This window comes from Melampsora larici-populina (assembly GCF_000204055.1).
Source record: "Melampsora larici-populina 98AG31 unplaced genomic scaffold MELLAscaffold_5, whole genome shotgun sequence".
Classification (NCBI taxonomy): domain Eukaryota; kingdom Fungi; phylum Basidiomycota; class Pucciniomycetes; order Pucciniales; family Melampsoraceae; genus Melampsora; species Melampsora laricis-populina.
Window position 1 is genome coordinate 452985 of NW_006768769.1, and position 23740 is coordinate 476724.

The 23740-nt window shown below is 40.1% G+C and overlaps 5 protein-coding genes across 5 annotated transcripts; 4 read left to right on the forward strand and 1 right to left on the reverse strand.

Moving 5' to 3' along the window:
• Positions 1-2009: 2009 nt before the first annotated feature.
• Positions 2010-7190, forward strand: MELLADRAFT_103030 (uncharacterized protein; the record flags this gene model as incomplete). The annotated part of the gene is made up of 21 exons (XM_007405859.1): positions 2010-2579; positions 2861-2931; positions 2990-3078; positions 3157-3501; positions 3602-3622; positions 3732-3743; positions 3807-3976; positions 4065-4466; positions 4516-4592; positions 4772-4841; positions 4922-5039; positions 5102-5113; positions 5202-5303; positions 5392-5536; positions 5613-5698; positions 5776-5919; positions 6060-6301; positions 6397-6515; positions 6600-6786; positions 6879-6944; positions 7011-7190. 21 exons carry the CDS (start codon positions 2010-2012, stop codon positions 7188-7190), a joined length of 3228 nt encoding a protein of 1075 aa, XP_007405921.1.
• Positions 7191-8029: 839 nt separating this feature from the next.
• Positions 8030-11266, reverse strand: MELLADRAFT_33807 (uncharacterized protein; the record flags this gene model as incomplete). Its single annotated transcript, XM_007406216.1, has 14 exons — positions 8030-8080; positions 8181-8300; positions 8405-8695; positions 8790-8927; positions 8976-9176; positions 9231-9599; positions 9672-9785; positions 9884-9993; positions 10072-10149; positions 10217-10324; positions 10396-10664; positions 10737-10838; positions 10920-11128; positions 11228-11266. The coding sequence occupies 14 exons, from the start codon at positions 11264-11266 to the stop codon at positions 8030-8032; spliced, it is 2199 nt and encodes a 732-aa protein (XP_007406278.1).
• A 2205-nt stretch (positions 11267-13471) lies between these two features.
• MELLADRAFT_47018 (uncharacterized protein) lies at positions 13472-15189 on the forward strand (the record flags this gene model as incomplete). The annotated part of the gene is made up of 2 exons (XM_007405860.1): positions 13472-14425; positions 14488-15189. Coding segments are annotated over 2 exons (1164 nt in total), but the record flags the coding sequence as incomplete, so codon positions are not given.
• Positions 15190-15257: 68 nt separating this feature from the next.
• On the forward strand, positions 15258-15677 carry MELLADRAFT_51736 (uncharacterized protein; the record flags this gene model as incomplete). The annotated part of the gene is made up of 3 exons (XM_007405861.1): positions 15258-15302; positions 15366-15444; positions 15544-15677. 3 exons carry the CDS (start codon positions 15258-15260, stop codon positions 15675-15677), a joined length of 258 nt encoding a protein of 85 aa, XP_007405923.1.
• A 5083-nt stretch (positions 15678-20760) lies between these two features.
• MELLADRAFT_47019 (putative palmitoyl-protein thioesterase precursor) lies at positions 20761-22614 on the forward strand (the record flags this gene model as incomplete). Its single annotated transcript, XM_007405862.1, has 8 exons — positions 20761-20999; positions 21058-21185; positions 21256-21294; positions 21400-21547; positions 21620-21734; positions 21818-22040; positions 22125-22224; positions 22297-22614. 8 exons carry the CDS (start codon positions 20844-20846, stop codon positions 22450-22452), a joined length of 1065 nt encoding a protein of 354 aa, XP_007405924.1.
• Positions 22615-23740: the final 1126 nt, after the last annotated feature.

A 23740-nucleotide genomic window follows, 5' to 3' on the forward strand; every position in this document is an offset into this window, starting at 1 on the left:
CCAATGAAACTCGTGCACACATTTGCAGACATGAGTATTCTTGTTTGGAAGATGAAAGCATCATTTATTTAGCACAAGATCACACTTGAAATAAAACATGAACATAGAGAAGTCGCTTGCAATCTGGGTGAGTAAAACCATTCAATTGAAAGTACCTGCTTATTCATGAGATTGGGCAGGCATAAACTATGTCAAACAGAACCTTTGGCAGATCAAAATTATCACAAGCATGTTGGTTTGTGTTGATATTATGTCTAGAAGAAAATAGTTTTGAAAAAGACTTCAATGCCAAACTGGTCACACAAGCTTGATTCAAGGGGTTCAACACAAGCCCAGTGAAACCTGATTGAGTTGAATTCACAGTGAAAGCTGGCAAAAGATAAGAATTTTATTTACTTATTTGATGCACACTTGGAAAAACATCTTTTCATTAAAATGCTAGACTTTAGACTACAAGCTTTGTGGCCAGGTCCATATCACATGAGCTTTCTCAGAACTGAATATACCATGTCTCACAATTCTAGCAAAAAAAGCACTGCTTGATATTGATAGAAAAACATTCTTTCTCTAGCTTCTTCAACTTTGTACTCTTTGCTTGGGATTTTCACTCCCACTAGTTATTAACAATCCAAAAGTTCCCTTGACAACAACTCAGCAAAATCTTTGAGACTGCGTTGTGTCAAGCTTTTGCGTGCCCGGCTATAAGAATATCTTGGTATCTAAACAGGGAGACCATACCTTGTGCTATGCTCCAAATTACATCTGGCATATTGTGATTGTCATATGGTATGATGGTCTCATACATAATTTAATGATGTACACCAGATCTATGTAGTAAAGAAATGAGTCTATATATTGCTTCATTATCCAAGGAACAATGAAATTCCTCATCAACTTCTGGCTTTGAAATATCAAGATTGGATTGTAGGGTTGTTTGCTTGTTTGATCAGTTCCTCAAAATTCCATCAATTGTGCCCATATGCATTGGGATAGATGAATGCAAAAATCCAAATAGATAGTATTTAAGTGTGCAGAGCTTGGTATGGCAGGGGATGCGTGTGGGGATATGACTGATTGCAGTTGGTTATACTCAGACTCAACATGAGATACACCCTTCCCATTAGCCTTAAAAGATAACCTCGACACGAACGTCAGGTTGATAAAACAAAATGTTTTGGTCTCAGTAAAGATTTGAAAGAAACACGCTTGATTTTGTTGATGACCAGACAAGCAGGAGGAAGAGGAGTCGCATGCAGACATGTTGAGAAGGGCAGACAGTCATTTTGTGTAGGAACCAGACTCAAGTGCAGGGTGATCACTACTGACATTGAACGTGCAAAGGCTCTTCAATCCTTTCGATCAAACTACCTGTCATATCTTTCAAAACATCAGCGCGGCCCTTCTCAGGCTACCCAGATGCCTTTGTAAGACCAAGCGTAGACAAATTGGGGATATCGCTCTACTTCAAGTATATCTTTGATTTCTTATGCGGGGTTGGGATGCGAGTCATATACCATTTGAGGTTCTCCGTTTATGTGTGACTATGAAGAATGATACCTTTCTTGAGTTTCTTGTTCAGATTTTTGATATATGATTGATTCTCGCCAAGGACCTTCAGGCCGTCACATCAGAGGCCTGATTGCCCAAACGCCGAGTCGGCTTCTTTCGTTGACGGAGAGATATGTTTCACAATCTCGTGCGTTGCTGCCGCCTTTACATTTCATTCCAATTCGAACTTCTGAGACTTATCCAAGAAGACGCCATTCGAACGTCGCCGATCCGGACTCGTACAAGTGGGACAAGGTCGATGTATCGGTGCGCTTGAGGACGCAGACCGTATATCCCACGCGAATGGTGGGCGGCCGTCGTGATTCGATCTATTCGACTTCGGATCGATTCTCAGAACTTGCTTTCGGTCTATCCTTTGTTCAAGACTTTTTACTCTCGATTGCAAGATTGACTTTTGATTCGACTGTTTTTCGGACTCTCCTGATAACCGGCTGTTCACCATGCATTCCGCCGAATCCACATCGGGAGAATATACGATCTATCCCGATCATTCATCATTTCGTGATCTCGACTGGATCCGAATTTACGAAATCTCTAGAGCTTGCCTCAATCCTCGTCCCACACTTCCAGATGTGATTGATCCCAGTTGGAATTCATGTAATCCTGCTGAATTATGGAACTTGGTCACAGAGGCAGCCAAAGCGCAAAAATTGAAACCATCGAACCCAGTTCAAATGGAGAAGAATCTGAGACTCGAACTCGAAGAACGACTTGATGATGGGATGAAATTTTCCGAGTTACAACGAAATATAGAATACAATCTCATCGTCAATTTAGAAGTAGTAGACAAGAAAAATCATCTTGTGGTTGAACTCTGTCCACCCAAGTTCGCCAAATCGACTGCTCTAAATCGTACCTATGGGGCCGAGAGGTTTCTAGTGGTGACACTCAGCGATAAAGTACTTCGTGAACTGCAGTCGGAACCTTCGAAAAAGAAACTTCACGGGGGCTTCTTCACTAAGCCGTGGCGGATCGGCAATCGTGTTTACGAGACTTTTTTACGAAAAAACGTAAGATATCTCGGTCCGAAATGAACTACCTTGCATGAATTGGGTTATAAATTCTGAAGCAAACACTACGCAGGCAAAAATATACATGGTTCACATTCGCGATCAATCCGACTCGCCACCTCGCAGGGCGGTTGCAGATTTCATGAACGGGATATTAGATATATCGCGCAATCCAGACATGAGTGAGGCCAAATATGTAATTTTGCGCTATATCTACCTATGACAAGCTATATGTCACGCAAACGAGCTCACTAGAGCTTGCTTTTCATTGCGTGTCCCAGGTCTCACGATGCGCACTTCTCGTTTCTGCCACCGCTCCTACTATCACTTTCCGTCCCGAGAACATCCGAAGGTGATTGAGTAATCTTATTATTGATGGAAGGATACTGATCGTTCATGAACACGCTCAGAGTCCCGGACATCATGTCAAATTCGCTTCTCGTGTCTCCGGACTTCATGAATACAATAGCCGATGCTCTTGGGCTGAACTACTTACCCTGTGCGTCTTTAATTTTTGCTTCTATCAACACTTCTTGTGACGCTGACGATCATTTCCGCCTCACCTCCTTATCAAAAGCCGCTATCCGAGGTCAGATACGTAACGGTCCAGAATTTGTATGGCGTCTAGGACAAATTCCACATTCAGCAGGACAAGCTTCGCCTCTGATACAGCTCTGGAAGGAACAAACTAAAGAGCGCGAGACAACTGTTTGGTTCAATTTCATGGCATACCGTTATGATATTCTAGACCAATCATACACATTAGAGAAGGAATCCATGGGGCTTCTCCTTGAATTCTGTCAAGTTCTCGAAGGGCAAGTTGGTAAAGCTGAAATCATGACTGATGGTGCGGCAGCAATCAGTCGGGTAGCGGCATTACAGATATCATCTGCAAATAATCTTCAGCCCGATATCTTGCCATGTGAGTTGTCTATCTACTTAGTTAGGACTCGGAATACCTTGTGTATTTGACGGATTATAAGGGGGCTAAAGCAAATCGCCTTTGTGTGTTTTGGAAACAGCGGTATACCAAGGTCGAATAGGTCAGTCACTGAGCATAACCATACATCTCAGCGAAGCAATAAATTTCAAAAACATTAAGCGTGATTATTAATTTTTAATTGATTTCACTTCCCTCTGTGGCACTTGCAGGGTTTGCCAAAGGTGTGTGGTCATATAATTTCTCTTGTATTACATGAGCTCATCTGATTATCTTTTCTCAATCAGGTTTGTGGTATCTTGACCCAAATTCGAATCCACTGGATACTACGACTTGGATCGAGATACGTGACACCCAGTGGAAAGCGGAACCCCACGTAGGATTTTTGTATCACTTCAACCTTTGTCGTTACTCGGTCGCCGTGAATTCCACCACTTTGGGCCGGCAAAACTTGCGCGTAAGTCTCTTTCGACACCAGAATGCACTTCAATCATGTAATATGGGGTTGACCCCGAGATTTCCATAATTTTCGCGTTTGACCTTAGGTTCTCTCTTCAAGAGGAATACCCAATGAAGTTTTTGAAGAACTTCTCGAGGAAGCTATCAGAAGCAGTCTAGAAGCGTTTGACACACCAGACCCAATGGAGCTCATTCATACGCTTTCCAACGAGAGCGCCATCTCCTGCCTTCGTACACGCACCCTTCTCACCCATGGCGGAGCTAGTAGGATCGAGCACGACCCCACTCTAAATCGAACATTCGATCAAGACTCTGTCCCAGAGAAGAAAAGTTCAGATCAAACTTCGGATAGGCTTCATCCCTTCTCATTGCAACCGGCAGATGCTATTGAACAACTTCTATGCATGCTCGAGGCCGGCTTTCCAGTAAGTAACAGAATTGTGGTTGAAAAATTGAGAAAAGTAAGAATTGAAAAATTGACAAAAATGGTAAGCAAAGACTCTTTGAACCAATTTGCCTCGTCTCTGTTATTGGGAGCTAATGGTAGCCAACATAAAGCGTCGTCTAAGTGTACCCCTCAGTCTCAGCTGCTACGTCTATGCGATCCCAGATCCGTAAGTTTAGCGACTAGTGATGTGGACAAAATCATCAAGCGCCTGATTGATCCTCTGTAGCACCGGAACTCTGCAAGCAGGCGAAACTTTCCTGCAGTTTTCGACATTTAGGTACTTTTGGCCTTACCACTCCCAGTTAGTCAAAAAGAGACACTAACAATCCATTTCAAATGACACAGAGACTCTACAGGAACCCGCCATGGGATCTTGGCTGGACCAGCTTTGATATGGAGATCACCCTGTGCAGCCGTAAGTCCTCTGAGGTGTTCTTCGCGCAGATTGCCTGTCCGTAAAGCTGATCTGAATTGCATGTATATCACATCTATCAGCCAATAGATGTTAGAAAGATACAATTGGTAGCAAACGAGCATTTACAACGTGTATACTTTGATGTTATTGTTTGTTCGACTCGTGGGGATAGGGCTATGCTTAGTATGCTTTCAGGAGGTAAGTCATCCTTTCTATATCCATAAGTTGAAGCAACTGAAAAAAACGGTATCTTTCAACAGGTGACTATGATGGTAAGATACAAATCCTCGAATTCATGAAAAATGTCCATTTCAAGAAAATAGTACACACTAAGTGTGAAACATGTGTATTGAATTCCAGGCGATCAAGTCTCTGTCACTTGGGACAAGAGATTAGTCGATCCATTTCAAAACGCGGATCCAGGTGCTTATCCGGAGATGCAAGAGGAATATTGGTTTGATAGTATGTGATTTGTGACTTTTTATCAATAATGAAGCTGTTTTCTTTGACGTGATTTGACTTCTGATTTCTTTTTATACTTCACAATCAGACAAGCTCGCGGGCGCGATTGGGAAACGTCTGATGAAGCCCTACATCGATGACCCAACAACCTTTGTCAGAGAGGTTCAGGATATCATTATAGATGGACTCTTTACTCCGTCTAGCTTTTCGGCATATGCTGTATTGCATGGAATGTTTTGAGTCAAGTTTTTTCACAACGAAGACGATCAGCAGAATCACTGAAGCCTAAATTTGTTACTCTTTTCAAAGGTGCGATTACTTACTGGAAGCCAAGCATCCTCTGACGCTTGCTACAGGATGGATATATGTTAAATGCCTGGATGCTGCCAAACAGGGTATGTCGAGTCGTCCATTACTCTTTCTTACGTATCACGCTGACAAATGGTTTTGAAACGGCTATGGGGTGATTCAGGGCTCGTTCTCAAGCGAACCAGGGATGCAGACATACAACGAAGATACAAGCAGGAGCTACAGAAAATCGGGATTACTCTCGATCAATTCGGCAATGCTCCAATTCCGTCCTATGAAAAATGTTTGGCACGTAATGAAAAAAAATGTATATCAGGATTCAAGAGGTCGACCAGCATTAATCCAGAGACATATATACTTGGTAATCATTTTTTTCGATATCCATTGTTATCTACTTGAAAATCTCATTCCAACTTTTGAACCGGTGAATTTGATTTCGAAATACAGGTCTTGTATACGAAGTTACGACTGCGGCTTTTGACAAATACAAGGACGGTAACAAATCACGCGACAAAGCTACACACTCACGCCGTGCCCTGGACAAGGATGATGACCTACGCCGATATTTTTTGGATCAGAAGAAGATCTTTGATCAGTTACATCCGAAGTCGGGCGAGTCAAGTTTAACAGATTGGGCAACAGCCGGAGTTTGGCATGGAATACTTAAACATATGCAGCGTGAAATTGCAGTTTGAGTGGTTTCCTTTATCTTTTCATATCACCTTTCTTTTATTCGTCGCGATCCAAGTCAATCTAACGTATTACCGAGATAAATCTTACACAGGACTTGCAACAGAAGTATAAAGAAATGGCAGCTAAGATGATCAATGAGCAGAACAACAATCAAGCTATACAGGAAGAAGATCATTATGTACCAGCGATGGGTAATAATAAGATGATCTTGTTAGTAAACTTGATTTCATGATTTCACAAAGCTTCTTTTTGTCAAACTCACAAAAAAAACAAACCGAATGATACTTCAATTAGGATGAAACCGATCTTGAGCGCATACCATGTGGATTTAAGTTTGGAAAATGCGTACAAGACTAATAAAACAGAAAAAGAATTCTTTTCAAAGTCTGGTTCGATTTCTGAAAAAGAAAGAAATGCGTTTCTTCAAGGTAAACAAGGATATCTAGATGCATTGGGTCATAGTGGATATTCACTCTTAAAGGTATGTGATCTTATGTATCGAAGCTGTGTTTTTGTTGATTAAAGATGTAAGTTCTGCTGGCTTATTGGGTTTTCTACTTCAAAAACATACAGGCATCTTGTGCAGCTTCGAACTCGAGAGCAGAAGGGCGTTTCCCTTTTGATGTTGCGTTTCGAGAGGTAAGAAGTCTGGCACTCCCATTTCCGAAAAAAAAACATTGTAGAACTGATCATATTCTTTAACAGCTATGTTATTTGAAGGCTCAGGCATCCATGAAAAACACACATGGGAATTCTAGTCTGAAATTAACAGACATCGAACAAGAATCATTACCACCATGGACACTTGACAGTACCAGTCATTATGCGATGCTCTCTAGAAGAATGCTCTACAGTAAGAGACATGCTACAAAATCTGAAGTGTAATTTGTTTTTTTTTCGTTCGGTAGACAGTTTAGACCCTTTTTTCCTTTGCACAAAAAAAACTTTGTATAAAAGTATGTTGAACAATTTGTGAAGTTTTGATTATGGTACCTTTCATACCTCGAAAATACGAAAATCATATGCAAGCTAAAGAGTTGAGTAGAACCTTGATCACACACGTTTGCCAATATCAGACTTATTTTTACGAAGGTTTGAGGTTGTGGCGATGAGCTTTAACTTTGATTAAGTTGACAAGAATGCTCAGGGATAATAACAGAACGGACGATAAAGATGCATTCAATGTTTTTCCAGTTCTGAGAGAAATCGAAGTTGACCTTTCGGGTAAAAATCACATCGATTTCCTTAGCAGATAACACATTTTATAATTTAAAAATCCAATCAGATTTTTCTCACACATATCTTAATTACTTTTTATCTACTCGAATCAACCTACGTATCAAACCCAAACCAAAAGATATTTTCCAATATTTTTCAACTGGACAAATTGGTTTCACCATAACAATCAGAGTGAAGAAACAAAAAACCCATTTGATATCAATCCCCCCCTCGTATCCTATCCTTCATAACTAACAAAAACATGTCATTCCCACACCTCAATCAACCAGAAATCTTTACAAATCTTCTATTCATTTTTTTTTCTCTTCCAATTTTTTTTTCTCTCTTTCGGTTATCAAAAACTTATCATTGTATACAAAAATTCTAACAAAAAAAGAACAAATAACCCAAATCAACATAAGAAAAAAAAACCCATATCGTGATGTGACCTTTTTGTTTCACGAAAAAAAAAGAAACCTTTTTTATTTTTTATAATTAAATGTATCTTAAAATTCACTTCCTTCAACTCTAAAAACTTGAGCATAATTAAAATATCCCTTTTATGACACCAAAAAAAAATCAAAATGATCTCAGTATTATTCAAGATTTGAAACAATAGAACAAAAAAATTAAATCAATAGATGACAAAGTACTAACCTGCATACAAGTCTTTAAAATCACTTGTGGTAAATTCATTGAAACCAACGAGTACGAAATCTTAGCCACTCCTTCCTGTTTAATTAATTTAAACAATTGATGTCCAACAGCTGTAGGAAACTAATAATAAAAAACCCACATTTTTGTTTAGTCATCTTCTCAAAAGAAAAGAAAAACCCTCATCCAAGATTTGATAAAGAAGAAGAAGAAAAAGGGTACTCAACTGCCATTTCCATATACCAACGATGTTGATAAGTACTCAATCTAATCGCAGCATTCAAACTACGTTGTACATCACCTTCATCAGTATAAAACTCTAATAACTTTAACCAAGCCTTTGCCGAGAATTTAGCATCTAAACAACGTTGATAAGCATCTTTAGATTCTTCTTTATGATGTAACCTTAAAGCTAGATCTCCTAGGATTTCCCATTCTGTACCGGTCTTTCGATACGGCATATGTTGAGCTTTGAAATGTGCTACTTCTGCCCTCCAAATCGTATAGACTCTTAAATCCTACAGATCAAATTTATGTTACAGAAATCGTCTCGTAAGTCTATCTACGAGCCACTAACTGAATCAGATTCACTAAGACCTCCAAGTCACATACCTCGTAGAGTACCATAAACAAATTATCTAACCATCTCTCACACAGTCTCTTATTCATAAACGCATTCTTCGCAGGCGCAGGCTTGGCTACAGGTACCGATTGTTCTCCAGTATCAATACCTAATCCCAATGGTTCTTTCTTAGACTCAGTGGATGGGAGTGTATGAGTAGCCATCGGTCGATCCACACCTGGTGCTTCACGTGCCATTGGGCTTTGAGGAGGTGTATCTAGAGGTGAATGATCTTGACCATTCTCAGATGGAACGGTTGACTCCTCTGAAGGTTTTTCCGCTTGCTCTTCTGACATTGAAACAGTGATCGTAGGTATCGGACTGGTAGGAGGGTTCGAGTGAGTTGGTTCTTCAGTTGGACTGTTTCGTTTCGAAGACTGGGTATTCTTAGGACTCGTTTCAGTAGTTTCGCCCCTCTCATCTTGTTCAACAACTGGAGAGCGCTGTTTAGATGAAGATCCTTGACCACTAGTCGATTCGCTCATCGATCTTTGTTGTCTATACTCTTCTTCCATCACAAATACCTGACTCCGACATTTCAAGAGCTCATCCCAACCCACAAGAATCACGAGTTTGGTCAAAAGAGCATAAGCTTTCTGAAATGTACCACGTAAAGAAGGTGCCGGCAATCGCAGTAAGGCAATATCAGCCTCATTATCTCGTGCTGAATCTTCATCCAAGATTTGAGATTCAGCAATAAATGCCTTGATAGGTAAATGACTTCGGGCAGGTGTAGGCATTCGATGTAAATCGCGTTCGTTGTATGTAAACATTGGACACGAGTTGAGGGTCAGTAAAGCCTAAGATCCAATCATAATAGTCACGTCAGCTTATCGAGATTGAAGAAGCAAACACGGAAGTTGAAAACTTACATCTGAATATCGACCAAGTTCTATATAAACTTCTGTAAGTTTAGCCCAAGTGACGAATTCACTGGGTGCACAATTGACCGCTTGCCTGGCAAGTTTAAGGGCCCACTGAGTATACTGATTACTTCCAACAAGAGAAAAAGATTGTGAATTGATTTGTCAGAGAAATGAGAATCCGAAACAAATTAACCATTGAAGACAGAGGGGATACTCACTTCACCACCCTTTGATCTTAAGAAATCACATTGAACATGAAGTAATGCGTAAGATTGTGGCATTTCTTCTAAGGCGTGATTAAGTACTTGAACAGCTTTGACTTCTTCATCTATATTCGTTATGAAAGATCGATTGTTCAATTCATGGCTCATCTGATGAATGAGAACGTTTGATCAAGTTTACTGACTCATTCCGATATATGCTTGTGCTAAAAGAGCCGCGACCTCAGCTTCTTTGACTGCTAGCTTTTCGAGAAGGTTGACTGCTGGACCCCATCTAGATACGAATACTCAAATTTAGATCATTTAATTCGTGTCTGGTGATACAAAAACAGAAGACACACCTAAAACCGTCACCAAAGTACTTCATGATACCTGTTGTGAGGTGATTCGAAATAACAGTGGCAACTTGAACTTCTGGGTCACTTCCAAGTTGCCAACCTAAAAACAAGATGATACTAAACATCAAACAGCTTTAAAATGATCACAATCAGTCAATCAGGTTTACTTACCTTTGAAAAAGATTTCTTCAGCAGCTCTCAAGAATCGTTGCTCGCTTTCAGGTGTGATGATCGGATCAATTTTACGAAACCCAGCAAGTCGATAATTAGGATCATCCGCATAAAGAATGGCGCGTAGGATAGCTGATACATAGGTTTCAGTCCAAATCGCAGGTGTAGGTTCGTGTCGTTCACCTCTCAAATCGATCAAATAAGCTTCAACACCACCTGGAATCTTAACCTCTACTCGTACATCTACTCTGGAAAAGGCGTTAAAGCAACTAGATCACCGGAATAAGATATCAGATGAGTATTTCGTTTGTGATACCAAAGTCAAGGTCATCTTAGCTGACCAATAACAACCACTTCTGATTCGCCATCCACCTTTATTACTACCACCTGCCCATCCTCCTAACCAACTTCCACTCTCTTCTATTGAATAAGTCAATGAATTACTTTCGAAATGTATCCAAGATAGAAGTTAGAAAACGTTAAAGAAAGACGTTGGTTATTCTTTTTGATAAAAAAAAACTTACAGATAAGCAGCTAAACTTGCACTACTACTTGCATCAGCACCACTAACATAATGATAACTTCCAAGATCTTTTTCAACTGTATTTGTAGGTGATGGTTTTGCTCCTACTTTCGAAGTGGTTTTCACTACATGACATAGATCTGGTGGACCTAGTTCACGAAATGAACTTAAGGTTTCAGTTCTTGATATTAAACTTTCACCTACATCGACCTAAGGAGATTGAGAGATATTGAAGATGATTAGCATTTGATAAGTTGATTGTGATGTTTGATGAATCAAGTTTCAGTCGTAAAAGAGTTTAGAGCCAACCTCGAAGAATTCAGGTAAATCCTTTAGATGATCACCCATGTTGAGTTGAAATGGTTAGTGTTCTTTTCTGATATTGCTTGAGATGGTTTTTGAATGAGATGCTGAGTTAGATTGGGGTTGAGGTTGAGAATGAGAAATGAGAAATGGTTTTTAGTTTTTGGTAATCGAAGGGTTGATTGAGATTGAACTGATCGATTTACATATACAGCTTCATCAATACACTTCAATCGAAACGGTCATCGAGAGAATGATCGAAGCACCAAAGCTTTGAAGCAATCCAAGATGACTTCAACTTCCAATCATCACCATCATCACCACCATAGTAATAATCCCAATTCAATCTCAAGACGTTATCATTTAATCACCGATCAATCTCTCAAGAATGATGATGGCAAATTCATCTTGATCAACTCCCAAGAATTAAAACTTTATCAATCTTGGCGTTCAACTATCAATCATCAGAAATCAAATCACAATCAATCTTATCTTCATCATCGTTTGATTTATAATTTAAGCAATCTACCCCAAGCTAAAGTATGTTATCAAATTGAATCCGTGAATCAGCAGGATATTTTATTGAGTTTTGGTTGATTTATAGTGTTACGATTGGTTTACTAGTCCTAATCATCAATCCGACCTTCTCGCTGCTGGAACGTACAATGGCAGAGCCTATGTCATCAAGCTTCCTAAACTCAATCAAACTTTCAACAAATCAAACCATTCAACTTCAAATTCCAACCTCAACCAATCACCTCTCATTGGCCATTCCACCTTACCTTCTAGCTCCAATCTTCGTCCTTGTACTGCTATAGCTTTCTCTCCTTCTGGTCGGCTCATTGCACTTGGACTTGAAAAAGGAAGAGATTATGGATTGCAGATACTTGATATTGAAGGTCTATCAGGTTCGTTCATTCCAATCACACTCAGTTTATCTCTTCCTTCTTTGATTAATATCTCTTCTTTTGATTTGAATCCCTAGATCGTTCGAATTCTACAGCCATGGAAACACATCTTCAAAAACCTTCCATTGCACATGCTGTGAACTCGGAGACTATCAATGCGCTTGGATTTTTATCCGTCACTCCAGCTTCGCATCAATCTTTGCTTTTAGTAGCCAGCTCGACCAAGTCAATCAGACTTTATGATTTACGTTCACCTGGTTTGAACTCTAATGAGCGTGGCCCTCGATCGTCCCTATCTACTTCGCATCCTATCGTATCTCAGGTACTTAATCCTAATGGTCAATGGGTCACTCGTTCAGTCCTTGGATTCAAGTCCGATCCATTCGATCCTCATCGTTTTGCCTCATGGTATGGCTTTGGTTCTCTTTATCTTTCAATCACATTCAACCTATTGGCTATCAACGCTAGTCTCTTGTTGGCTTTAGTCAGAACTTGCGATTCCTTATCAAAGGGCTTGCTTGCTTTTCTACTTGATCTTCTAGGGGAGATGACGGCTGTGTAAGGATCTGGGATACCCGCAAGACCACCGAAAGTTTACTTTTGCTTTCTGAGGACAGCGTCAGTCATGAAACTCGATCTACTTCGGCTCGTTCCAGCAAAAACCCACCCATGTCCTTAGGTTCAAGTTCGATTCAATCCTTGACCTGGTCCAAATCCAGGAAAGGAGTCTTGGTCACCCTGTCTGCCGATCCTCAGCGTGTCAGAGTTTGGGACCTCGTCGAAGGATCGATACAGTCTATGGCATTGCGCAATCGTTCCGACGGAATGACATCTTTGAAGTCTTGGGATAATGTACCCGCCTCACTCACAAATGCTAGTGCTTATCGAAACAGCGCCCAGTCTTCTCCAGTAGCATCATCACAAGAATCTCCACGAATTCCTGCTTACACAGTATATTCCACTCGTTTATTGAAACCATTGAAAAGGACTTCTCAGATAATAGCGGGTGTCCGCATTCCTACAATCACTTCATCCGAACGAATCCCTGGTCCTGATTCAGTTTTCGAAGAGATTTCGGAAACCTATCTGGGTATCTCGCGTGATGGGCACTTAGAGTTCCTGGAATCTCGACCATCAGGGGAAGCTGCTTTTGGATCCAAAGGCAATATGGTCATCAGCGATGGAATGCGTCTCAGAATTACCGCCCGTCCTTCGAATCAGGATGATAAGGTGTCGTGCAATACCATACCGGATCTTCGTCTGCCCATCGCATCCCAAGTAGCAAGTCCGGAGAATCAGGCTAGCTATATCCCTAGCCCGGCTTTTAGTCCATCAATCTCTACTGCATTGTCTGATGCTGGTCTACTTACGCCACGTCCATTGGGTTCTGAAGGATATCCCTATAATCAATCTCAATCACATCATCGTCCACCTTTACCAAGCGGTCTCGCTGAATTACAACTTGCCAACAAGTTTGGTCGTCATTTGACCGTCAATTCAACCTGGGAAAACTCGATGGGCTGCGATGAGAGCAAAGATGAACATTTGCTTCAGAATGATATATCTGCAATCATGATGAAGCGAGCTTGTGTAGGATATGGTACAAATGTATGACATCTTGTACTTGTTCACTTGATCCCATCAATGATTGACTTACGAATCATCTTTCCTAGCTCCTGAGAAATCAACAACTTACGTCCGATAGCCCAGAGTTGTCTGGGTTTTGGGAATGGATCGCACGTAAAACATTACCGTTTTCTTGTGTTGTAGCTTTTATCCTAACTTTGAAACTTTGTTTTAGACTCAGAAAAACTCTTTCAACAAGGAAACGGAATGGTGAACGGCTACGACTTCAGCTTCAGAGGCGTATTATCAATTATGAGGGGATTTACCACTGGGACTGGTCTTCGATTGGAAATCCCTAACTGTCAAACTTATAAACATGCAATCTCAAGCACATCGGATACATTTGCACACTCCGATCCAAGCCTACGTACTTCTCATAGCAGAAGGTCAAATTCACGTAATCCAGATCAACAGAAAGAATTGTCTAAATATATGAAATCTGTTAGACAATTCAATCATACCAATCAGATCAATAACTTTACAATTTCATCCGAGTTTAGTGATCAACGACAAACTGCTCTGTTCCTTTGTGGACCGGATTACAATTCTAAAGATATCGATCAAATCGCTTCAAAGTATGAAGCTTTGGGAATGTATGGTAAAGCTAGTGCGATTTCATTCTTTTCTGGTAACACGCAAAGAGCTATTACCAGTCTACAGAGGAGCAACGGTTAGTCAACGGTACTCACATCACTGTTTCGGCATAAACTAATTGACGAGGTGTTTTTTTAGATACCCAATTGCAGCTCCTTGCCCCACCACTTGCAACTCACCTCAATACGCAAAGATCAGGACATCCCCGTGACCCACTCTTCGATCAAGTCTGTCGACAATTAGCCAATGCTGCTGAACCTTATATTCGGGCTGTCTTTTCATATTGCTCTACTGGAGATTGGCATGAGGTAATTGATGAAACTGGTTTACCCCTCAAGGATCGAATTGCTGTAGCGTTACGATTTCTTCCGGACGAGGAAATTTTTCATTGGTTAGATGGTGTGGCACGTGACATGGTGTCTTCAGGTTGCTTGGAAGGAATCTTACTCACAGGGCTTCAACCATCGATGAACCTCAGTATCAATGGTGAAGCTCAGGTTTCTGATGGATTCAAACTTTTAAAAAATCACATCAATCGGACTGGCGATCTTCAAAGTGTAGCCTTATCAATTTATTTATTAGTACCTGATAGATTACATTCTTATGGGATGGAACGGTGTATAGAAAGTTACAGAAGATTATTAGATCGATGGAAACTTTATACAGTTAGGATTAAATTTGATATAGCTCGAGGAAAAAAAGCAAGAGAAATTTCAAGTTCTCAAAAATCATCAAACTTACCTTCTCTTGTACCTTTAGCTCCACCTCAATTGATTATTTGGTGTCAACATTGTTCTGAAGTTTTATCTGATGCACCCAATGTTACGGCTCATTTGAATAGTATTTCGTCTATTCCTGATCTGGGTACTACTAACACATCAAATCTTCATGGTTCGAATCTTGCTAATATGGCTAGTTTTAAGAACGTTGGACCTACACCTGTGGTCTATCGGGTAAGCCAACCCTTGTCACACATCCTCATTTTTCGATTTTTTGACATATCATGACGTTCTTAGACAAACCGATGTCCTGGATGTGGTAAATCTTTACGAAAATGTGCAATTTGTCTAATGTCTAATAGTAATAAAACGTACAGTAAGTCTTCAAAACGTAACTGGTGATTTTGTTTGTTTATTATACATAATTGCTGATGATACCATTCTTATGTGATTTCTTTTTTTTTTGATGAATTAGCTTCTGATCAATATTGTTGGTGTCATCGATGTAGACATTTATCACATGCTGATCATTTGCAAGAATGGAAAGATAGAGGAAATGAAGTTTGTCCAGTGACTGGATGTGAATGTAATTGTTGGGAAGATAAATGAAAGTTTTGAATTGTATGAAAAAGTAGATGTGAATATGATCTTAGTCAAAAAAGTATCTGAAAAATAATGTATTTGTTCAAGTTGAAATTGTTTTGTTGGCTTTTTCTTTTTTGGTTCCAAAGCGATTTGCAAGGATGGGCTTTTTGGTAAGTTTGAATCAATTTAATTCGCAATGAAAAGAATTGTGGGTGTGTTATGGTTTGATGATAGAACCTAGGATTTATCATCCATATTTGTTGACGTGATACATTCTTGAAACTTGGTTACCTACACCTGTTATGTCCACTACTTTGCTTATACGGAAGAATTCGGTATAAAAGAATGTTGATTCGATGAATCCTATCTTCATCTGATCACGAGTAACGACAAAAAGGTGTTTGAAGAATTATAGAGTCTGACATGTTCTACCTCTTGAACTTTGAAACTATTGATAATAGTACAGGGTCATCGCCGGGTTTTTTCAGAAATGAGATGATTTTAGTGGGCCGCAGGTTTCTCTTGAAACGGATCAACACAAAGGAAAAGGAGGTATATTCAGTTCATCAAGATATATAGCACCATTGGATACCAGCCTGGCGTTTATAGCTTCCCAGGAAAAGTGCAGCACGGATGAAGTCCAATATACATAGGTACAGAGCGGATGTGAACGTTCATTCGTCCCAAACCCATCGAGGAAGCTTCAGAAAAGAGCTGGTTGTCTTTGGTTATAGAGGTGTACAGTCCACTGCAGCATCGTTCTCTGACAAAATTGCTGGGCCAGCGCAGGCAGGATGAAGATCGTCAGATGAGATTCTGCATTGGTTTTTGATCATTTGTTGAGGATCAATCACAACAAATTCTGGTTTGCGGACAGTGATTGGCACAATGGGACAGCGATCAGCAGCGTGTGCTTGAAAACATCGATCCGCGGAAAGCTATGCTGAGGTTTGCTCAAAACGTAAGGGTTGACGCTGTGTTATGCATTAAGTGTTTACCAACATCATTCAAATCGTTCACTTCTACAGAAGCAACACCCACTTTGAATCTGATAGCATGAGCATTCAATAATATAAGGCTCATCAACTCTCTTTTACTCCTCATTCTCATGCCAAGATGACCAGTTATATGTTGATTTGATACCAAAAGATAAACAATAATATCAAAGCAAAGACATGATGTTGATTTGTAAAGCAACTAAAAGAAACCTCTCAGAAATGAAGTTCAAGTGATTTCTTCATTATCAACCTACGCTTACTATTGAATTGAAACTTGCTACTTCTAAAAAACTTGAAGTTGAAGCAAATACTTACATATCAACAGTTTGAGCTTAGAAACAAAAGGTGAATGTTTTCCCTTTGAGAACTTGCTTGGCTCATTATAATGACCTGCACAATATAAAGTGTTTATATTTCCAATGATCAACGAGGAAAAGAAATTGCGAATGAAGCTTTTCTTGCCAGATGATTTTATTTGGGTATCTTTCTGAGTCAAGATTTATGATCCACTACCTCCGGTACAAAATAGTGCATGTGATGAATTGGATTTGAAGTACCTCAGATTCACCATCAAAGTTGACCTTCAGCCTTCGTAAAGTTCAAACACCCCACAGTGGTGATGTGCCTCCCTACTCAGGTTGGCTACGTCAGTCATTAGGGTGAAACCTTTTGAGCCATGCGTATCGTACATTCAATGGATTCAAGAAGCAATCGTCGAAATGATGTCCATTTTGATCGCTAGTGGACCTTTTCTCCAGGAGCCATAAGCTTTATTCATCGAGCTCGTCAATGAAGATAGCACCTCGTGCTGTTCAGATGCTCCTTGCGATTTATAGCTTGGCTCCTCTTGATCTTCACGTCCGGCTTCTTCACGTGCCTCTATTTATTTTACTCATCAACACACTCACTCAATAATTTTTGCATTGCAATCAAGAATTATTGACGATGAAAGAACAGTAATATACCACATAGTCACCTATCTGAAGACTATACCTCAATAAACGGAGGCAGAAACGTTGAACTCTAGCTTGCAAACCAAAATAGTTCTATAAAAGAAATTCGTATCTTTCTCGAAATCCTCTTGATGAATTGACGATGTTTTTTTTGATATCTTTGAAGGTAATCATTCATGATTTGATCCTGAGCGAGTGAAATTCATTCAATACGTTGAAAACCTAGTCTACTGTTGAGTAGGAAAACTCATCTTATTGATTCTTCTCGAGCTTATTAATAAAACTCTCGAAAGATTGATGTTCAGGTTTGAAATTGGCTTGTCAGGATATTTCATCATTTGTTTTTGAGGTACGCGAACAGTCCCTATGAATTGAGGTATAGTCAGTTAAGAACCCAGCTTGGTGATCGAATTCTCTTGCAAAAGGTGATGAAGTTTGATCGAAGTATTGTGGCTGTCAGCATAAAGGGTGAGATCACTAGATTTACTCACTTGAATGACGCTGGACTGCAGGACTGGAAAAAAAGATGAGCAAAACCAATATTTGAATCAAAGGAGTATCCTATTGGATCAAGTACATTTCAATCTTTGAAGATAGAGTTCAAAAAAGGAGTTCGAAGCTTGCCTGGCGGATTGTTTCCTATGAGTAAATAACCTGAGAATACTTGTTAGAAGGCGTTAGAGATCCTATGACAGTGAACCTCTTCTCAAGATAATGTCACCACATACAAAGAAAACATTGATCTCAACATTGAGAACTTTCTCTGAGGTCTGTCACTCCGCGGCGAAAAAAATCGCTGAGAATTACTGCTGTATCGCCAAGACTGATACTGCCCATCACAAGGAGTGAATACTGATGTCGAATTTCAAGCATTATCGCATTATGAAAAAATGATAATGTACTGGTTTCATAATTTTTAGAAAGTCGCGTGAGGGTCAGCTTCGGGTCGGGAACTTTGTGATATAAAAAGCTCACTTTTCTCGAAATTCGTTTCCTACTCTCTGCCACCACTTCCGTCACCCACCCCACAAGAAACGTGTTTACTCTTTCTCAAATCCTCAACATTTCTCTTCAACCTACATAGTTATCATCATGAATATCACGAAAATATTCGGTCCTCGTTTCCAAAAAACTATCGTAGTCTACTTTCCTTTCAATTTCTCTTTTGTTATCATTCTCCTCTATTTCACTACCAAGATCTATTCACCAAATGTTCCAGAAAAGTTTGTTTTGAAGCTCATCGCTCGAAATTTACCGATCATCATTTCTTGGGCTATCCTCTACGCACAAACTCTTTATTTGCACTTTGATGTTGCTCCAAAGAAATCTACTACCAAAGTCAAAGACGATATCGAAATGGGTCCTATTCCTTCAAAACCTCTTGATGCTATTCCCCCCGCTCCTGCTAGAACACGCTTGACGCCTCTTCCTTCCGAATTCGTCGAGATTGATCTAGGTATGTGATCTGGTTTCGAGTTTCTTTGTTTATTCTTTCATTGTTTATTCCTCTTTGTGAATCGATTCTGATCATTTCTTTCCGATTTGATGCGCGTTTTTAGGTGAAGGTCCCTCAAACAGCGGTCTTCCTGGTCCTCCTCGTCCTTTTCTGACTTGTGAAGTTTGAAGAACTCGGTTGAATCTGATCATGGTATGTCATCTTCTTCCTGAAGCCCTTCGTTTCTCTTCTTTTTTCAATCGGCCTAACATTCAGTTTTGCATCTATAGTTTCGCCTCGACGTTTGCAAAGTTTTCTCATAACGTTTCCAATTCTCTCATTCAAAGTGTGAGCGCGTGGTATTTCATTTGTGTGGAGATTTTAGTCGGCTTTTTGATTTGAAATTCATGTGATGTTGCGATCTGGTACTTTGAGAGGAGATATCTGATACTTTGGCTACACTCTCTCTGAGCGCGTTCAATTTGGTTCAATGTGATATAAATCGATCTCTGCTTTGCCATGCGGGATAAAATCTGAAAGGGCCCTATGTTTCATTATATCTTGTGGGATATCGTATAAATTGACCCAATGAGAATGCATTTCAAAGACAACGATATAGGAAGTCGTTTTGCCCATAAGATGATTTGACTACAGCGGTAAGAATCGGCGGACTACAATATGCGATATTCAAAAAAAAATTGCAAAAATTATTCAAACACTTTCTTTATATATGATATTGGAAATGCTACACTACCAGACAATTGCAGTTTTCACAGATAAGTAGAGAAGTCAAGAGCAATAGAGAATGGTCTACATGCGATCCTTCTAGCCTTCTCTCCCTCCTTCGTGGATATAAATGACGTTCCACGCTATTGAGAAGTCTTTCGTACAATCCTGATTCCTGTTCAGCTTTTGATCGAGCGCACGGTTACAATATCAGCCCCAGAAAAAGAAAGAGAAGATAAAGCCGGGGACATACAGATGTAGAACATAATTTTTCATCACAATCTCCTCCTGCTTGTAACTCAGCTTGTCCCGACGTTGCCATTCCCTTAGCTGACCAGAGGTATGATGAAAATTGATGGTTCAGGGTTCGTGTCAAGACATTTCGCTTCGATTATGACTGAACCTTGTCTACGTGAGACCACACATTCTCTTACTCAGCTTGCTTGGCCGAGCCTAGCGCTTGCGTAGACGTTTTTTCAGAGGAGCGTAGGGTGTCCATAGAGCAACTCGTCTGAAACTGCGTGAAGTATTATTTGTCCTTCTTCATGTAACTACAATGCTTGATGATCCCGAAATAAACGCACGCCAGTCTACAAATTGAAAGGGGTGGTCAGCGGCAAATCATAGTGCCAACGACGTGCTTCTTAGAATCCATTGCTAACCTTTTGTACATGAGATTTGAGACTCGCATATATCCAAATCCCGAACGATCGTCCGTATTGCGAATGCGAGAGATGCACATTGGAGCCCGCGAGTCCGGCGATCGAAATCGAATGTGGTCGAGGTTTGAGTTGCACCCCTTTTCTTTTCAATCTTGCTAATGAAATTGTAAAAAGAATCCATCGTGGCAGGTGAGACGGCCTGAAATCTCAAAGAGCCGGATGATTCATGGATATCGTGGATCGGGTCAAGCGAGTCTCGGTACTTTTGAATATTACCCCTTTGGCTCATTCACATTGTTGGCTTGATTTTGAAACACTACATACCAATCTTCACATCAATCTATCAGTATCACACTTCCACTTCACGAAACACTCCTACCAAGTAATATACCAACCTTTTGTTGAAGTGATAAAGGATGGTCTTCTGTAAAGCTTCCCTCATCATTATCTTATCACACATCATCGAGATTTCCATCGCTACCTCAAAACTCAATCTTAACCCGAAACCTGCCTCTCGAATCCTCAAGCTTTCAAGTCATTCGACTCCCTATATAACGAACACTCCTGTAGTCGTCAGTAGAATCTCAGTTCTCAATACGGAAACAGTCATCTTTCTGACCATTTTTATAGATCTGGCATGGTCTAGGAGATAGTTATAAGAACCCAGAATTCGACAGACTATCTGAATCTATCACTGAACGCTACCCAGGAACGTCTGTATACTTGATACATCTTGCAGAAAGGCCAGATGAAGACCAGTGAGTGATGAAACTACCTTCAAAATCTGTTACTTTGGCTTACGGGTTGTTCATTCATTCGGTATTGTAGAAAAGCTACATGGTTCGGATCTGCAAATGCGGAAGTAGAGTGAATATCATAACCGGTTATTCATCATGTAGTTTCTTTTCTCTTAAAAACAGATCTTTAACTGATTTCCTACCGCAATGTCTCGTGCCATCTGATCTTCTGTAGATATGTTTGCCAAGAGTTAAACACAATAGATGAGCTCGTAGGAGGTTTTGATGGCATAGGGTTTTCTCAAGGCGGTCAACTCCTACGTGCCTACGTCGAACGATGCAATCAACCACACGTCCGAAACTTGATCACTCTGGGCGCTCAGGTTTGCTATATTAGCACTCACAACAAGTTCCTCATAAAGGCACAGCGAATCTGATTCAATTTACATTTGAAGCACATGGGTGTGTCCGAATACCCTCCGTGTCGTGGATTCTTCGATGTTGGTTGTCAGATCGTGAAACGGCTCATCAGCACTGGCTCGGTCTACTCCTCTTATGCTCAAGAACACAGTTAAGAGCTTCGCCTCCAGAATTTTCGCAGATGATCCGATTTACTTACTCTACGTCTTTTACTTACATTTTAAAAACAACAGTTCTCCCAGCTCAATATTTCCGTGATCAAAGGGATCTGGGGCCTTACTTTGAGCACAATGATTTCCTTCGGGATATCAATAACGAACTTGCAGGTGATCATCAACCGGGAGAAAATCTCACTTCCAGACCTGCTCTTACTCAGGATCCTCCTGAATTGCAACGGAACCAAACTTATAAGAAGAATATGCTCATGTTGGAGAACTTTGTGATGATCAGATTTAGGTCAGTCTTGTGTGAAATTGGTGCAACGCGTACGCGATCAATCATCAGTAGGTCTAACAAATCAATGTATCTTTGACGATGTAGTGAGGAGCAAATTGTTAAGCCAGCTGCATCAGCCCATTTTGGTGTTTCGACGCGTACCGAGGAATCAATTCCCTTGGAACGTCTACCGATCTATAAAGAAGTAATGAATTCCTTACTGTTCTTTTTTCTTCCTCTTCACCTCCGTTAATGATCTTGATCTGTTTTTGAACAGGACTACATTGGTTTGAAGGAACTTGACGAATCGGGTCGAATCGCATATGGTATATGTGATGGTAGTCATATGCAAATCGGTGAACAGTGTTGGAATTCAGTACTCGATTGGATCGGTACTGCTCATCAAGGATTAGTTATACAAACTCAAACTTGATTTCGTCTCTAACACTCTTTTTCTCTTGGTTTTTTATCATCATCCCTTCTTGCTGAAATACTTTGCATTCTGTTTGCCTGATTTGGGGATTGAACTATTGGCTGTTGTCTGACCATTGTATTGCAGTGATTGTATACAATAGCAATGTATGATCAGGAATACAAAAACCTTTGGTGAGAAGATGATAAGCTTTGCATATAAGGATGAGTGCTTGTTGTTCCTGGTTTGATTACATATCTTCTTGTGCTTTTGAAGCGTTCGTATTCGTGGAACTAGGAAAACCGCCAAGCCTGTTATCGTCTAGTGGTTAGGACACCAGGTTCTGATGTCCTGACTTTCCTGGGAACCCCGGTTCAAACCCGGGTAACAGGTCTCTCTTTTTACTCTTGTTTTGAGGCGTTTCTAGTTGCGTTATCTGATGTTTATGCGCATCCAGTGTAACAATAGATGCAGGACAGAACTATCAGGCAGCAAAGTCAGCAAAAGCAACCAACAAGATTGACACCTCAAGTTCAAGCCCATGGAATGTATATTGGGTGGTATATGATCAAATGAAAGTGGATGTCAAAAATGATGAGATCAACTTATTTCTGTATTAATTGCAAAAAAGTGAAGTATGGATCAAGCAAAAAGCATTATGATTTCTATTTTTGGGATTTGCAACTCTTGATGATGGATCACTTTTCCAGTGTACTTTACAAGGTATCAAATTTTCTGTTCTAAATCATTCCTTGAAGACCTCATGGGTCTATTCTCAATTATACTGCACAAAGTTGTTCTAGAACTTTTCCACAAAGTTTCCAAAACAATTTACAGAAAGCCAGAAAGCCAGAAAGCCAGAAAGCCAGAAAGCCAGAAAGCCAGAATATGTTCTGTGTTTCTGTACTTGGGTCAAATCCCCACATCTATCATCACAACCTGAATCACAACATGCCTGACAAGATTTCCCCCTCAGGTACTCTGCCAATGTTGTCACACAAAATATAGCAGCCAATCCTAAACTCTAATTTCATCTGTTCACCATCCAGTCTCATCCATCCTTCTATCTAAATTCCCTCCAGTGTAAAAGTGATATACACCTTGTTGCCATGTCAAAGGATGAAAGGCACCATTGTGGTGGAAAAAGCTACAATTGAGCAAGGTTGAAGCACCAAAATTTTACAAAATTCATCAATTGATGGCTTGTTCACCTTCCACATTGCCCAGGAATTATGGCTTTAACAGGGTTTTTATCAAAAAAATCTTTTTTGGTATGGGATAAGGGAATAGGGGTAAAGTCCAACTTTGG